General features: G+C 46.8%; 3 protein-coding genes across 3 annotated transcripts; 2 read left to right on the top strand and 1 right to left on the bottom strand.

Moving 5' to 3' along the window:
- Window positions 1-781: 781 nt before the first annotated feature.
- On the top strand, window positions 782-1948 carry CCR75_004449 (uncharacterized protein; the record flags this gene model as incomplete). The annotated part of the gene is made up of 2 exons (XM_067962535.1): window positions 782-905; window positions 966-1948. 2 exons carry the CDS (start codon window positions 782-784, stop codon window positions 1865-1867), a joined length of 1026 nt encoding a protein of 341 aa, XP_067821932.1. The 3' UTR covers window positions 1868-1948.
- A 3-nt stretch (window positions 1949-1951) lies between these two features.
- On the top strand, window positions 1952-4724 carry CCR75_004450 (uncharacterized protein). The gene is made up of 3 exons (XM_067962536.1): window positions 1952-2073; window positions 2146-2224; window positions 2289-4724. The coding sequence occupies exons 1-3, from the start codon at window positions 1969-1971 to the stop codon at window positions 2897-2899; spliced, it is 795 nt and encodes a 264-aa protein (XP_067821886.1). The 5' UTR covers window positions 1952-1968; the 3' UTR covers window positions 2900-4724.
- Window positions 3072-4793, bottom strand: CCR75_004451 (uncharacterized protein; the record flags this gene model as incomplete). Its single annotated transcript, XM_067962537.1, has 1 exon — window positions 3072-4793. One exon carries the CDS (start codon window positions 4791-4793, stop codon window positions 3072-3074), a length of 1722 nt encoding a protein of 573 aa, XP_067821887.1.
- Window positions 4794-16827: the final 12034 nt, after the last annotated feature.

Below are 16827 nucleotides of genomic sequence, written 5' to 3'. Positions count from 1 at the left end.
TTCTTCATGCGATGGAATTTAAAATGATGGTTCTGACCAATCAACATCGTTTTTAAATTAAGTGGTCACATAGTGACCACTTCATCCAATGACAGTCAGAGTGATTGTCGTTTAAGGGAGGGATGATGTAACGGGGTGCATCGTTACATGAAATTAACACTTAAAGGTTGTTAATGAATATATTATCTAAAAAAAGTTGGATATTACTTCAAATAGTAATGTTCAGAAATTTTATCCATAAATAGGTATAGGCCATTATATCTATTAGCCCGCAGACTAATCAACTGTAGATGTAAGCAAAAGAGAGAGACAGATAAGATTAGATAAGATAAGATTTCATTTGCATGTTAAATATTAGTTTAAAATTAAGTTAGCGTTAACAGACAGAAAGAAGAGATTCTTCATCATATTAATACAGTTTTCATTTAACCAGTTGCCTTAAAGAGAAGTCTTCCTCTGCACGTACTAGTGTACGTGAAATAACGTAAGGCACCACTCGCAACTGAAGCAGTGCAAAGTGGACTTGTACTGAAGCAGTACAAGTCGTAGTGCCCCGTTACAAAAAGGGGTGCGTGAAATCTAGAAAACGAGTCTGAAATTAATTTTATGCAGAAAGGGTGTTGATTTAAGAAAGAAGGGTGTGATTATAAAATTTTGCGGAAAGGGTGTGAATTTAAGGAAAACGGGTGTGAATATAGCATTTCCCTAAAAATTAGTCGACTCATAAATGGCGCGCCGCCTGATCAAGCCCATGCCGCTCTGTGCGGCCAGGGGTGGTTTGATGTACCTCTCAATTTCCCAGTGCTCAGGTGCCGACGCGTCTAAATTATCGTCTTCGATTCATGTGCGTTCTTTCTGTGATAATTGTCAACACCGGACTCCGCGACTGATCATCGCAAATCCCGGTACGTCGATTTAGAGGCAGGCAAAAACCATATTTGATCAATATACAACATTTCTACCAGATGCTTTTGCACGGAAAATGAAAAAGTTCTCTCAAGACGGAGCGGACCACATGCTGGTAATAACTGACTTTGATCGGACTCTTACGCCTTATTATAAGCAACGGAAGGATTCGAAGGATCCCCTAGAGCTTGAAAGTAGTAGTCATGGACTACTCATGACCAGCACTGTACTGCAGCCACAGGTGTGTGCTGGCGAGCAAGAGCTTTTTGCAAAGTTCTATCCTATGGAAGTATCTCCGGCCTTGTCGGCCGAGGAGAAGCTGCCCTTTATGAAGCAATGGTGGAAGAGTGCTCACGCCTTATTAGTTGAGTACAAAATTACAAAGAGCCAAGTCGTCGAAGCCGTAGCTCTTGGATCCTTAAGTTTCCGTCAAGGCTTTCATTCGTTATTTAGATTACTAAACGACCAGCGCGTGCCGACTTTAATATTCTCGGCAGGTCTTTACGATGTTATTCACACTGCGCTTGAGCAAGAATTCTCGAAAGAGCATCAGCATATTAATGTCGAAACGTCTTTAAGCAAGCTTTCAACACCCAGCAATGTGCACGTAGTATCTAACATGATGCGCTTCGATGACCATGGGGTTATTGAAGGCTTTGACGGAACCCTTATCCATTCGTTAAATAAAACTGCACGTGTGTTGCTCGATTCTTCATTCTGGCAGCAATGCCAATTGGAAAAGCGTCGTAATGTGCTGCTTCTGGGTGACTCGCAAGGCGACGTCCGCATGGCTGAGGGATTAAACGCTGACGAGATCATTCGTGTAGGGTTTCTTAATGTGCATGTCGAGGAGGCATTGGACGAGTATCTGGAGCTATACGATGTTGTGCTTACTTGCGATGCAAGTCTTTTGCCAGTTCAGATGCTGATTGAACAAATTGTTAAGAGCAACAAGACCTGATTCTGTAGGCTGAAAGATACCCCTCTAATTGATGATAACAAAAATACGAAATAACTTCCCCTCGGTGGAGTGTCTTTAAGATTCTTAGCTAATTCTTTAAAATGATGGCAAACCTCGAAGCTCTCGATGAGGAGGCGCAAGCGCTTCGTGCTGCGATCGACAACAAGCAGGTTGACGAGGCGATCAAGATCTTGGCAAAGCTTCAGGTTTGCTGTGTCTTTCTTTCTTTCATTCAATTTAAAAACCAACAACGCAAATATCTACGTCCCTGTCTGTAGCTGGCCTTAACGACGCTGCCGTCTTTGCCTCCTTACGGATTCGATACCCCCACCACGAAGCAAGAATTACAGCTTGCACGTACGTGATCTAATTAATGGCTTAAATTGATAATCGCTATATTTTTTATGTACTATGTTTCTAGGCCATGTCCTAGAGAGTGCGACACTCTTAAGCATCCTGCGCGAAGACATGACAGCATTCGAACGGAGCATGATTCAGCTCAAAATTTATTACCACGCTGGATTAGAACCATCGCCTTTACACTACCCAATCCTGGGGACGAGACTGCTCCAGCTACTAGTTGAAAATCGCATGGCCGAGTTTCACAATGAGCTCGAGCTGCTCCCCGAGCAGAGCCGTCAAGACCCCAACATCGCTTTTGCCGTCAAGCTCGAGCAATATCTCATGGAGGGCACGTACAACAAGGTCCTCGAGGCACGAACCAACGTCCCAAATCCGTATTTTCCCTTTTTCCTCTCGCAGCTTTTGCAAACTGTACGCGAGAACATTGCGGACTGTGCCGAAGTAGCGTATCAGTGCCTGTCGCTCGCCGATGCTCAGAAGATGCTTATTTTTAACTGGGCTGCAGAGCTTAGTTCGTATATGCAAGAAGACAGGACCGAGTGGACGGTTCGTGAAGGGTACGTTTGGTTTAAAGCGCCGGAAAAATCGCTGGGTGCGTCGGATATCCCGTCGCTGCGACTCGTTGGCGAGACGCTAGCGTACGCGACGGAGCTGGATCGTATCGTTTAGGACGGGAAGAAAGAGAAAATGTCGTGTGTCTAGCCCAGGACAAATATGCGTGGCATCAGGCATTGACGAAAAACTCAATTCCATCTACACAAGTGGCTTCTAAGGCTAGAAAACAAGCTCCTTGTCCCATCGATCAGACTGTAATTACTGCTTCTCGGTAGACTTTGTATGTCTACCGACGTTTTTTTGTCTTGGAAGCTCCAAGAACCTTGTCTAGCCATACCTGAGTCTTCACGGGTAGAGTCGTGCGCGATTCCCATACCGGCGCTTTCTGGTTAATCCATTGGATCATGTAGATCACGTCTGGTTGTTGTGTTGTCACATTGATCACTTCTCGACGTTCGTGAGCAACCTTGATTTGATACTGACATGCGCGCTTGGCACGCTCACGCTCTCGAAACATCTCAATGAGCCGTCGAGGAATGTTTTCATCCGGTTCCCATGTGAGTTCGTTGTAGCCATCCCACTTCACGAGATACAAATCTGCTTCCTTTTGGCGGCGTCCTGCCGTCATCAGGGACCGTCCTTCCTTGACACATAAAATTGCCTCGACAACATACACGTCCTCTTCGTTCAAATCAAAGAGATCTTGGTCGTCGTCAGTGGAAGAATTTGATACCTTGCCTGCTTCGTCTTCGTCTTCGTATTCGTCTTCCTCGTCCACTTCCTCTTCGTCGCTTTCATCTACTACGATAGCAGACGTCGAGGAAGCTCCAGGTATAATGGCCTCCAACTTCGACGACGCGCCACTTCCGTGATCTTCAAAAGTGCCATGTTCAGCTTTTAGAGAAGCATCAGCTTTTATCTTAGAAAGAGCACCAGATTTAAACTTGACTTCGGGAGGAATGTTCGTATCGGACTTTTGTGAAGCTACTTTGTCTGCTCGAATCTTCGCCACAACAACAGCTAAATGGTCCCTAGAAGTTGGTTGTGAAGTTCCTGCACTTTCATTGGCCGTCTTGGTCTCCTTCTTTTCGTGAGCTACTTGTTGTTTTTTCATTGTGCTGTCCCTTCCTCGAACCTTTTTATGAGGTGGGCTATTCCTCAACTCTGGAATAAATTCTGCTTCGCTAGACTCTGAGTCCTTTTTAGACTCGTCTTCTTCATCGACGATCTTAACCTCATTCACGCCCATTTTTTGCTTCTTCGGGCGTAAAGTAGTTTTCGATGACTTTTGTTGACGAAGTGTTTCCGCATGCAAAGTATCGTTAAGCGACTCTAACGAACGCTTGTGACTTTGCCTTGATGCCTCACCACTTCTTTGAGTATCACTTTGTAACTTTGTCAACAACTTCATCAGACTAGCTGACGTGCTTGTGTCTTTGCCCTTGTCTAGTTCCATCCACTTAACTATTGCTCGATACTTATTCGTTCCAAACTTTACATCCTGACACATGGGCAATTTGTGCAACTTCTGAAGTACAAATTTATCGTACGAGCTCAATTCACCGTGCAAATTGACCTTTGTTTGGTCAGATATAGTACTTGGACTACCAATTACCTTCTTTGACGCTTTCTTGTCCGCTTTCACACTCCTAGGACTCTTTGTAGTACGCGGGGACGTAGCAGAACCGTGGCTCTTGCTCATTTGTTTTCGTGAAGAATCCTTTTTGATTGGATTTTTATTTTTGTGGGTACTTGAAGCCTCTTTAAAAGACTCTTTCTTGCCTTCAGCCTTCTGTTTTCGGCGCTCCAACATCGCTTTACGCTTCTCAAACGCTTCAGAGACTTGCACCCACGTGGCGGCGAGTGACTGAGTCTCGGTTTGCAGCTTTAATTTATCCGGGAGCGGTGGCGCCGCCATCAAAAGCTTGCCTAGTACGTGATCCATGCTAACGTGGAGCTTGCCAAACAGCTCCATTTGCTTGGAGCGGACTGGATTGTCCTGCACCATGGAGACGTGCTCGTGATTTGGTTTTTACGTCGCACCGCATTTTCTTAAGTACGATTATTTAAGATTCTAAAACTTGTGTAGAGGCTACGCCCTTTATGTCTAGTGCATGACACTTAAAACCAGCAGCTTTAGTGGCCCTGCAAGAATCGCTAAGGCTTGACCTGAATACAAATTACACAAAAAACAAAGCCAATAGGAACAAAGAGTATGCCCTCCACAATTCTCGGAATTTTACAATCTCAACTTTTCATGGAGCAGTAGCATCGCAAAAGTCTTCTGAATTTTGGCATTTTGCCGAGGGCCGAGAGAACTTGGCCGCCTTAATAAGGGTTTTTATCCTGACAAATATTATTCTTTGAGGTTATTGCTAATAAACTGTCAATAAAAATGCTCAGAAAAGCCGCAGGTTGTCACTCACTATGATCGTGTATAACAGCCGGTACACGTCGGTAGGATTTGTACCTTTTCAATGCATACTCAGCCGCTTTTCCGGTGACACCTTTCCAGTAAACGTCCATCTATCGTAAAACTTTTTGGGAGTGCCGACATATTTCGTCCAGTGAAACAGATGCCAAGGTAGCTGAACTGTACCAGGAAGTTTTTCAAACTATAATTACAGTATTTTCCGGCATATCGCGGCGGCTCCCCCAAAAGTGTTCATGAAGTTGAACTCGCAGTGGAATTTTGGGGAAAATATCTTTTAATGGCCAGCGACAACAATTCGCTCCCCGGTTGACTGGCCATACTTCTTCTGGCGCAACAAGTTGTGCAATCCACAGGGCATATTTTGCACTGCGCCTTCAGGCCAGCTTCCTACAGCCCGCGTTCCTCCAACACAACTTACAATCCCTTCGTCTGACCACCGATCGTTTCATCAAGATGATCCTCAGCAAAAATCATTTCTTGAGAGATTGTGTATCCCCACGTCGTTGCACGCATCTTTGGCTGCTTGCCTCCACTTGACAGGCTAATTTTGCTGGCGCGAAGGGCATCGGGTGCAAATACACTGTAGCTAGTTGCATTGTCGAAGGCAAAAAAAGCTTGATAGCCGGGAAATTGAGCCTTGAAGATTGGAATAGCCAAGTCACAAAACTTGTTTGCACAGTTTATCCGATGTCCACCATCCGCCATGATGCGTGCCTGGATGCATGATGATGCAGGCCGCTGCTGGGAGGTAATGATGCTGAGCAGCCTTTTCTTGATCAAGTGCTAACCGGCCGATGACGTTGCAGAGGAAGTCGCTGATGCTACTGAACCTGCACTACCCTTTCCCCCCAATGGTTGTTCACCGTCTGGTAACCAAAGACGCTTGAGTCCATCATGAGCTGCAGAAATACTCTTATCATGAGTTACCAAGATGAGTGGGGGGATGCCATTATTAGGGGGCCAGGTTATTGCAGTGGACTTTGCATTGATATCCTTAAATTTTTTCCTTCTTAGCAACAAACGGCATTCGTGCCTCAAGGTCAGCCATTCCCTACAAACAGTGCTGGTGGTACGCAATGAAATCTTCCGCTCATGGCCATCAATGTATACTCCTTTATTCACTGTGCAAAACTTGATTTCAAGTGAATGGAGCTAGCGTGTCGCAGTCCTTTCAGAGATTGTGGGAGATGGGGCGTATCCAAGTTGCGGAAGGGTGTGCTCGTTGACATGTGCTGTCAGAGCTGATACTTCTACGTTGAACTTATTTGCTCGAAGATACTCTTGCAGGAATAATATGCAGTCTATACCCTGCAGGTAGCTTCTCCTTTTTGGCGTGTTTTCCCGTCTGTAACAAAGGCAATTCTACACCCACTAGGCAGAGTGTGGGCCAAGCACGCAGAAAGCGTGCGAAATTCAAACCCTCCTAGGACGGCAACATGGCTCTATGGGATTCAAGTGCTTGAGGCAATAATACGAAGATTTTTTTCTTGGCGTTAACGTTGCTTGAAGTTTCGCACGTACGAGATACCGCACAATTATTTTTAATTGCGACAAATTGGCAAGAGCTATAAAAGTCATCTCAGGAGAAGCTGCGTCCGTACGCAGTAATGTGTGCGTTGTCAGACCCATCCTATCTGTATTCTTATATTTCGTTTTCTGAAAAAAACTTGAATAGAATAGTATAAGATAAGATTATTAAAGGTTGCTTGCTTTCAGCATAAAGCAGATTTTCCTCTATGCTGAAAGCGCGCAACCTTTAATAATCTTATCTTATACTATTCTATTCAAGTGCTTTAGGCCGAAGTAGCACCTTCCGCTATCAGTGTGCTAGCTGCTATTTGGGCATATCCACAAATTACCAGCCGAACATAAGAAAGAGCTGCAAGCCGCCGGCTTTGCACGGCTTTGCCAGTTTGAAAGGATGGCAAGTGTGTTGATGGTTGTTGTCAGTCTCTCCCTGGCCCAGACTGCACCATCCTCATCGTCATGCTCTTCGTCACCCTCGTCATCACTCTCATCTGAAACCTCAGCTTCTTGCAAAACTGGTCCGGCAACAGCAAAGTATTAAGTTAAAAGATTACAGCCAACAGCAGCTTTCCTTAGTTCGAGGTGCACCACCTGTATTCTGGATCGGCCTGTTATGGTTTGGTTACGGTAATGGTAGAGCTTTAACAGCTGCTTGATAGTCTCTTTTAATATTTGCTTCAACAGATGCGAAGTCTGTATTTTTGTCATCACTGCCCTTCGAAACTTTAGAGCTACTGTCAGTATATTCATAGATGCCTGACCTGTTATCGGTTTTGGCGCGCTTGACCTCTCTCATTTCCTGCATCTTTCTTTTTAATCTTGTTATGCGAGGCATAATTGTTCAAGTTTTGTTAGAAGGCAGGCTGAAGGTTTGAAGCGGGTGAGTGGTTAGTGGTGATGACTGAGCGTGGGGCGAAGCAGGGACCCATGCCATACAATGTAATCTTAGTCAATCATAAGGGGTAAAGTATGAAGGTTAAATGATCCGAAAATATGCCACTCAAAATTTTGGTTTGCTGGTTCTAAGTGTCTTGCACTGAATACAGTGTGGCAAGCTTTATGATCTGCACATATATTTTTTATTGCTGTGCATTTAATGAATGTATTTAGAGGATGCGACTATTGCCACAGATCTTTTGCCTGTTGCCACCTTTGATTGGCTAGTCTGTGCAAGCTAATTTTATTTGGTCGATAGGGTGGCTACATTATTGGTTTTACGTAAGATACATTATACAAGAACTGCAGGCAGCCGCTTCTGAAGCTGCCTCGCACTACATAAAAAGCGCACACCTTCAAGCATAGCGAGTAAGCGATTTATCCGTCTTATCTCACGTGCAGTGAGGTAGTTGGTAGGCGCCTAAGGCGGCCTCACCCAACGAACTTGTACCTTAGAGCAAGTGTCGTCACGGAAGCGGTTACCTGTCTCCTCGTGCCCACTTGTTATCCAGAAGTAGTTTAAAGATTGATTTATAATATATAATGATATTAATATAAAACCTTTTAAACTAATTAGCAGATGCCATTTCTGTAGGTGTGCATCTCTACATGGCGAGCGTATTGTTCTGAATACCTCAGCTCGCGAAATACGCGAGACGTCATCCTTTTCAATGTGAATGCACCTATGCGCATCACATACACAAGGGTGGGTCACAATGTGGACCTCACCCAAGTGGCAGGTAAAATTACTTCACATGAAGTTACTGATGTCTTCGTTATATTTACTAACGGGTGTACAGCTAGCCCGTTCTCCCCCCTTTAATGATTTTACATTTTGTAAACATCGCCAATGGGAGGAACGAGGGACAGGAAGTAGCATACGACACGTCGCTTTAGTCCTTTCTACCACTCCTATAGCGACCAGTGTGTGTACCTACTAGAGTGACATCGCACGAAGCTTAACATTCCACCTAAAAGGGGTAAACCTGATGGGTTGTCTGCGAAGACACGTAAACATGCTAACACGAAGAGCACGCGCACTAGACGTCGGCGGCGCGATTAAACGCCGCCGACGTCTAGTGCTTCAGTCACAATGCCGACAGTTACTGCTGTTGCTATCGCGCTGGTAACTGGACTTAATAACCATCCCACTTGCACAGTGAGGATATAGATCCGTCGCTCATTGTTGACAACAATGAGTCGACACCGCTGCCACCCACCTCATAGTACTGATGAGGTCGAGCTAATGGGAAAGGGTGGTGGCCCTATAATGCCCATGCAAAATTTTCACCCATTGCTTCTAACATGGAGACGCCTAACGTTGCGAAAGCAAACCTGTCTAACGTCAACAAGGCAACTTTCTCGTCGTCTGCGCTAGCTAGCGCAGCAACCATTCAAGAGAGCACTGCCCATAAAGGTGCACCTGTTTCTCAGTTGATTGAAACTACAAGACCTGTCGCTCAGACTCTAATTCACAGCGGAAGGTCGACGCAGAAAAGCCTGAGCATAAAGCTCAACCGACGGCACGTGACCGTGTCCAGTCGGAGTCACAGTTTAGCCTTATTGAACCTGGATATATCTTATGCCGCCTTCATCCGAATAACCTCGTTCTGACGGAAAGAGTGCGTCGCTCTTAGGGCGCGACACTATATACGCTTATAACTATAAGGCGCCTACAATTCATGGATTCTTTGAGGAAATAACTTGACCGTATTTTCCCGATCCCAGTCGTGTTGCGTTCGAATGAAACAACCGACGAATACGAAGCAGAATTCCTGCGCCGTTTTCATCCACATATGATGTGGCGGAACAACGATCCCAGCGAATCAACTACGCTCGCTTGCGTGTCAGAGAAAATACGAGCGGTACTGTACACCCTACTTTTCCTCATCACGCTACTCCTGCTAGTCCATTTGGAACTAGCGGAGCGGCTCCGACTTGTGCCTGTTTTTAAAGGCAGGCACCAGTCCCGGCACGTCGACGCGCAGGGCGTCGGCCGGTTCCCAAGAGTCGAAAAGCTTCTGGTATCCCCTTCATTGGACGAGGATCTGGAAATTATGCTTCAGCGGACAAGGAATTTTTCCAACAAGGAAGCGTTACTTTCCAGCAGCATCCATCAATGCAGGCGGCATTCGATAGGATTGGCGATTTCGCCCACCTACTTGCGGCAGCATTTTATGCTTCCCTTCAGTCGCAGGCGCTGAGCGCTGCTGCACAGCGGATCGGAGTATCGAACGTCAAGTTTCGCGACTGACTTCGGATCTCCAGATGTTCGGTCGAACGATCATCAGGGCTATGAAAGGCTGAAACTCCGACCGGACATTCTGGAAAAGCTGATATTGAGAGACCCGCGTCATGCGCGCGACCTCCCTCGATCTTCAAGTCCATATCGGGATGGGAGGAATTGTCGGCGGGAAGTATTTCACCTTCCTTGTCACCCCCACCTGAACGACGCTCGACCCACGGTCGGCGTCACCATCAGTCTTCTTAGACGGATGGGGATATGTGATCTCATCTGAATTAACAACCGTTTAGACTACCCACGTAAAAGACGGGGTCCGTCTTCGTATACACCGGGGTTGTGAGCCTGTAAGTAAGGCCTGCAACCGCCTCGACCACCGTAAATGGCTCAATGAAACGCGGCAATAATTTCGTAGTACCTTGAGGTAGTACATACAAAAACTGCATTATTAGGTAGAGTAGCAGTACTTAATAGTAAGTTCTCTCCCACTTGAAAGCATTCAATGTTTTGAGACCATGTTGGTCCGCACATTGGTTTTGCTTGTCCTGTGCGCTTATTATCGCGTCACGGACTTTCCGTGTGATGGCTATTCGCTCATTCACAAAGCGTTGAGCCTCGTTCACGCTTTAAGCATCAAACCTGCCTATGACACCGCCGAAAGGTCGGTAAGAGGACGTAAAGTGTCAATAACGAAACGTCGTTATCGTCTAGGAGCAAAAGCATTTCTTGCCGCGACTTGCACTGACACTCACGCAGGGAAGTTTCAAAACTGTATCTCTCTTTCTCAGTTGCACCGAGCGTCGTAAGGAACCCCCCCCATTATGACTCGAGCCGCGCGCAAACGAGACTGGCGTCCGAGATTAGCGCAGTCCGTTAATATATAACGGTTTCTCATCCGTTCTGGCGTGGACAGTTTTATTTTATAGGGCAATTGTTTGCTCCATTCCTTCGAGTTGCTACAGTGCGCAATACATCCGCCACGACCCGACTGGCTCGATCCGTTTAAGCATCGTTCTAGGGATGATCGGCTGTTGACATTTGGAGCTTGCTACCCACTTGCAAATACATGACACTAAAACTTCGACGTAAGACGCGGATTACGGTATGATACTACGAATTCGGGTATCCCGTGAAGTCGGTACACATGATCCAGGAACAAGAGAGCTTCCTCCTTGCATGTGATCGTGGTGCTACATAGTGCTGAATGTACCATTTTGCTCAGTTTTTTTACAAAGCCGACAAGCCCCGTTCGACCCTTCTGATCAGGCGGCATACCAAACATGAAGTCCAGACTGACCGAGTTCCAACAATTAGTTTAAATGGGCAGCGGCTTCAATGGCGCACTGCTGGACAGTGCAAGCTTTATGCGCTGACACAGTTCGCTGAAGCGAATAAGTTGGCCATCGATCTAGGTGTAGCCAACACTTGTAAGAATAGACATTACTGTCTTTTTACGGCCCCGATGCCCACTCGATGGTGCATCATGGAGATCGTGAAGGTTCTTCAGCTCGAGATCTGTGTCATAAGAGACACATATGCTCAAGGGATCACAAGGTGACAGCTAAGGACATAACAGGCCATCGCTGTAGCAGAAACGACTTAGCTTAGCCTTCAGGTAGGGAGACCTATCGTCCACCGAAGTAATCCGACAGCAGGCGATTAACTTCATCTTGACTTAGCTCTCCTTCATTTTTGGAGGTCAACGAGCTCGTCACGTGGTAGACCTGCATGGCTGCCAACGTTGACGACTCAGCTTGTGCCTTTTTTTAGCACGAGACACAATTTCCTGGTGTCTTGCCTTGAAGTCTGGTCTGCGCGATAACGCGTCAGCTACCCGGCTTTATTCAACTTCTTAAATTCAATTCAGAGAAGAATATAAGCCATATTGCTATTCTAGGCGAGAGTTGTAGTGCGTTAATTGCGGTCCGCTGTGATGCGTGATCCGTATAAATCACATAATGGCTCGGTGCCTTACAAGTGCACTCGAAAAATAACAAGATCATAAATTATCACGATTAGCTTCTTGTCATGCACAGGGGACCTCAGCCCCGCGGTCTTTAAGCTCCGGGACTGATAAGAGATGACACGGTCAACGCCGCCGTCATCCTTCATCCTTTCGCATGAGCGCACTGCCGATTGCTAAATTGCTTGCATCGCAGACGACGCCATAGGGCTCATTTGTGTCTGGCAATGCCAACACCGGTGCCTCAACAAGGTATTGCTTCATTGATGTGAACGCATGTACTTCTCATGTTGACCAAAAGCATCCTGCATCCTTTCCAAGAAGTCAGACAAGGCCTTAGTACACTCTGCATAATTCTTGCTGTACTTATGTAAGTAATAAAACAACCCTATGAGTTGGCGCACATCCTTCACGTGGTCATTCCTCTACAATCTTTACCATATCTGGGTCTGTTCGTATGCCATGCGTACCTACGATGCAGCTCAGCACAGGTATCTCGAGGACCCTATGGCGCACTCTTGCAAGTTGACGTACAATTGGGCGTCACCCAAAGTCTTCAACTCAGCGCCCAAATGACGATTGTGTGACTCGATTTTGCTCAACGCGTCCTCGTCTCTACTATGAACTAATACATCGTCAAAGTAATTCGGCGTGTGGTGCTGACGCATCACGTGAGCCACCACTCGGTTGAATGTTGCCGGTGCGTTTCAAACCTTGGGTCATCACAAGCCACTCCCGAAGCATACCGCTTGGGGTGCTTACTGCCGTTTTGGCTTAATCGGACTCTCTCATGAGTATTTGAAGTAGCCATCTTTAAAATCAAACGCGGAAAAGATAGTTGAATTTCCCATGGAGTTCAACTAGATATTTTACCGCGGGATTGGCGTTTGCGCCGGTATGGTGGCCGTGTCCAGCTTATTGTAAGCGTGAACTACGCGCCATCAACCTGTGGCCTTACGCACACAGAAGGTCGGGCTGCAGTGAGGCGACTTGCTCTCACGTGCATGTCTTGCCTTGGATCGCTGGTTGAAGAACTTATCGATATAATCGATTGGTTCCTTCGTCAACCGCCATTGCCTGGTCACAAAATACTTGGTACCAGGTTCCAAATCAATTTCGTGCCCGATGTCCCCGCACTTCTTCTAGATAGATATAACGGCGTTTTCACAGAATCCAAAAACGGGCTATCTTTTAAAGAATTCCAGCCTAGAGTAGCGAGCCGTTTCTCTTTGTCTGTTTCTAAATATCTCAAGTCCATTGTGTACGACGAGCAACAGCCCACCCTCTTTTGGGAATGGCGCGACTACCCCGTTAATCTTTCTTTTCTTTAGTTCGGACAGGAATAGATCCCACGACCTCTCGACAATTCTCTTTTGGGACTGGTGCGACTACCTCATTAATCTTTTCTTCCTTAAGTTCGGAGAGGAATAGATCCCACGACATCTCCGGGAGTCTTACTATCTTCTCGGCAGATTACTGGAGCACCTCGACTAAGGGTCGCCTCCGCCATCTTGTCTTCGAGCACCTCGTTCGAAAGCTCGTCCTCTTCAGCCGGGAATGATCCAAAGGTTACTCGTTTGAACGTGAGTTTGATGGTCCTTATTTGTCGGGTACTTATTTTCCGAGTCACCACGATCTTTGACCTGGAAGAAGGTGCTCTTGCTCTCTCCGCTAACGCACCTCTTCCAACCCCACCAGGCTCTAGGCCCTGTGCCGGCTCTTGCTACGCTTAACTCCTTTTTAGCTCGCTATCTACTGCCACAGGCTGTCGGCTCTGTGCAGGACTACGGGCCACATGACTCCTTGTTATTGCCCTTTCCACTATCCCAGTCTCCACGAGCTAGGTAAGAATTGGTTACGTTTTCCCGTCAACGCACCCTCAACTGTGTTTGACACGGCTTCAGTTGCATAAGCCTATCTTAGGAGCACATTCTTTCCGGTGTGCTGCGTAGAGTTCGGAGCTGTGCGTGTACGCCAGTCTATCCATGGTTCGTGTTTTGCCAACCATGGAATGCCTAGGATGAGGTCATACGGACTCTCCATACTTAGTACTGTGAGCTTCTCTTTACAAGAGAAGTCACTAAAGCTGAAGGCAAGTTCTACCTGAACTCCCTCAGACTTAACTAGCGCGCCGTTCGCTAAACGAACGGTCGCCTCTTCTCGCTTGCCATCCTGGCAAAGCAACTCAAACATCGTCGGTCTCTTTCTTTGAGCCGCGAGTTTTTCAAATTCTGGGATGCACCCTAATCCACTAGGAGGATCATCACCCGATAAAATCTTTGTACTCAAGCGCTATAGACCATTAAGGTTAGGGTTCGGGACTTCGAGACCTCAGGGACTATGCTATTCATTTGTTCGACAACATTGAACTTAGGGTAGCTTCAGAGTCCGCGTCAGTGGTCGATGCAAAACTCATGCGTCTCACCCGCTGGTTTTTGCCATCACCCTTCGGGTACGAAGTCCCCATGCTGGGCGTCTTGGCACCAGCAGGGACTCTGAACCGATCCTGGTGGTGTAGTGGTCCGCAACTTACTTCAGGACCGGGAGGTCCCGGGTTCGATACTCGGGGCCGACAAATCCTCCAAAGTATAATGGGAGGTGGTCTTGTCATGTGCACCAAAAAGGTGTATATGACTGGAAATACAAACACTAACCAATCATCAATTGAAGGGCAAGTCCGATGTGTTCCACCCGCAGGGACTCCGACATAGCAGCGAGTCATCTTATGACCGCGCTTGCCGCAATTGTAGAAGACTACATCTGCATTGCCCAACTCCATACGAGTGGCATCCCACCTATATCTTCCGCGCAAATTCTTGCCCGAGATTGCTTCACCTGTCGCACTTCAAAGAAGCGCGCTTAAAGCAACATTTCGTTGTTCGGCGGCTGATACGTGGCGCGAATCTTTGTCTTTAACGATCGCCCATGAAGGGAACTCCTTACCGTCCGCCATAAGCGCCGAGTAAGCCCACTCTGAGGCCTTACCACACAAATGGGACATGGCGTACAACACCATCCGAGTGTCGTCCTCGACGAGCTGCGCCGCATCGGACTGCTCCACGGCTAACAGCCAGTGGACAATCGTTTGCGCTGCAGTACCATCTGCCTTTGGCGGGTCCATCCGGATGGGCCTCGGCTGATGCGGCCGGGCGGAGAGCATCTATCAACAGTCCTGTTGAGAGCTCATTTCGAGCCTGCTCACGCCTTCGCTCGAACTGAGTCTTATGGACGGACTCTGCCGCAGCATAGCTTTGTGCCTCGGACGCGGCTGTTCGCTCTTCGAGCACAAACGCTTTAAACTTCTCCAACTGAACAACATGTTGCTCAGGAGGACTCATTAAGAGCATGGTCAGGGCTTGCTCACCGAGTTTCCGATCCAATTGCTCTGCCACCTCCCGGATGGTGTGTATAGAGGTGGGGGGGGGGGAATGAGCCATCCTCACTGACACGCTCAGAAGTGCGGGTCGTAGGAAGGACTACATGTGCTACCAAGTGTAGGCGGGCGCTTCTAAAGAGGCCTCGCACTACAAAGCACACACCTTTGAGCACAGCGTTTTGGAAGCGATTTGACCAGTATTCTCTCATGTGCAGTGAGGTAGTTCGTGGGTGCCCAAGGCGGCCTCACCCTACGAGCTTGTACCTTAGAACAAGTGTCGTCACGGAAGCGGTTACCCGTCTTCTCGTGCGCACTTGTCATCTAGGAAGTAGTTTTAAGACTGGTTTATAATATTTAATCAAATTTAATATAAAACCTCTTTAATTAATCAGCAGATGCCGTTTCTGTAGGTGTGCATTTCTACATGGCGAGCGTATTGCTCACAATACCTCACCTCGCTGATGTCGCTAGACCTCATCCCTTTCAATGTGAATGCACCCATTTGTATGACATACACAAGGTGGGTCACTATGTGAACCTCACTCGAGTGGTAGGTTTAATTACCTCACAAGAGGTAAATGACTTCACCGTTACTTAACGGGTGTGTAACATAAGGCAGCTAGCCCGTTACAGGAACAACTGCATTCTGTACTTAACGGGTGTGTAACATAAGGCAGCTAGCCCGTTACAGGAACTACTGCATTAAATGAAGAAAATTGGTACACACGTCCTCCCAACAGTCGTTCGATCATAATGGCGTGGAAACAAATGCGCAACCACGGCAGCACTACGAACAACTTCTTTACCAAAATGTTTTTACAAGCACGCAGGATAAGAGTTGATTCAAGCACGGGAGGTGTCTCGGAACGCTGCCGCCGCATAAAACCATGAGGACGTCACACCCTTGCAATATACATGCTGGATCTCGCTTATTTATCAATAATAGCACTGTTGACTGAATTTAAGCCTTTTGCCATTTCAGGATGCAAAGGCCGATTTCTTAATCGAATCATATCGCTGCTTAACATGCAATTTGCGCGAAATTTGAAAATTGTCAAGGCAGCAGTTGCAGGATCGGAGACGGTGGCAACGGTGGCAGCTGTATGGCACACGCCATTTTATACAGTTATATTATCGGTAGGATACGCAAGTGATCCTACCTTGACCTCACGTGGCGTATCGAAATGGCAACTTAAATATAAAATCTTCTTTTTGCGCGGCTGTGCAACCGCTCGAGGATTTCGTGAAAATTTAAAAGAAATTTCAGAGCACCTTATCTACTCAGGAATGATACATACATACATGGCCGACGGGAGATAAAAGTGCACTTAGTGCATCTTTTGCATTGTGTCCTAAAGTCTCGCCGACGGCTTCAGTACCACACAAAATATGTGCACAAACAGCAGAATTGACTTTTTTGCCCTCATATTATCAGGCAGCCTCATGGCGGTGCCACCACTGCGAGATACTCCTGAATTCGATCATTAAAGCTAGGGCAATACTTTGGGATGGAAACGAATGTGTCTTGATTACACTTGACTCTATGGTCGCCTTATATGACGCC

This window comes from Bremia lactucae, linkage group LG2, assembly GCF_004359215.1.
Source record: "Bremia lactucae strain SF5 linkage group LG2, whole genome shotgun sequence".
Classification (NCBI taxonomy): domain Eukaryota; phylum Oomycota; class Peronosporomycetes; order Peronosporales; family Peronosporaceae; genus Bremia; species Bremia lactucae.
This window is presented reverse-complemented; position numbering and strand designations above follow the sequence as displayed.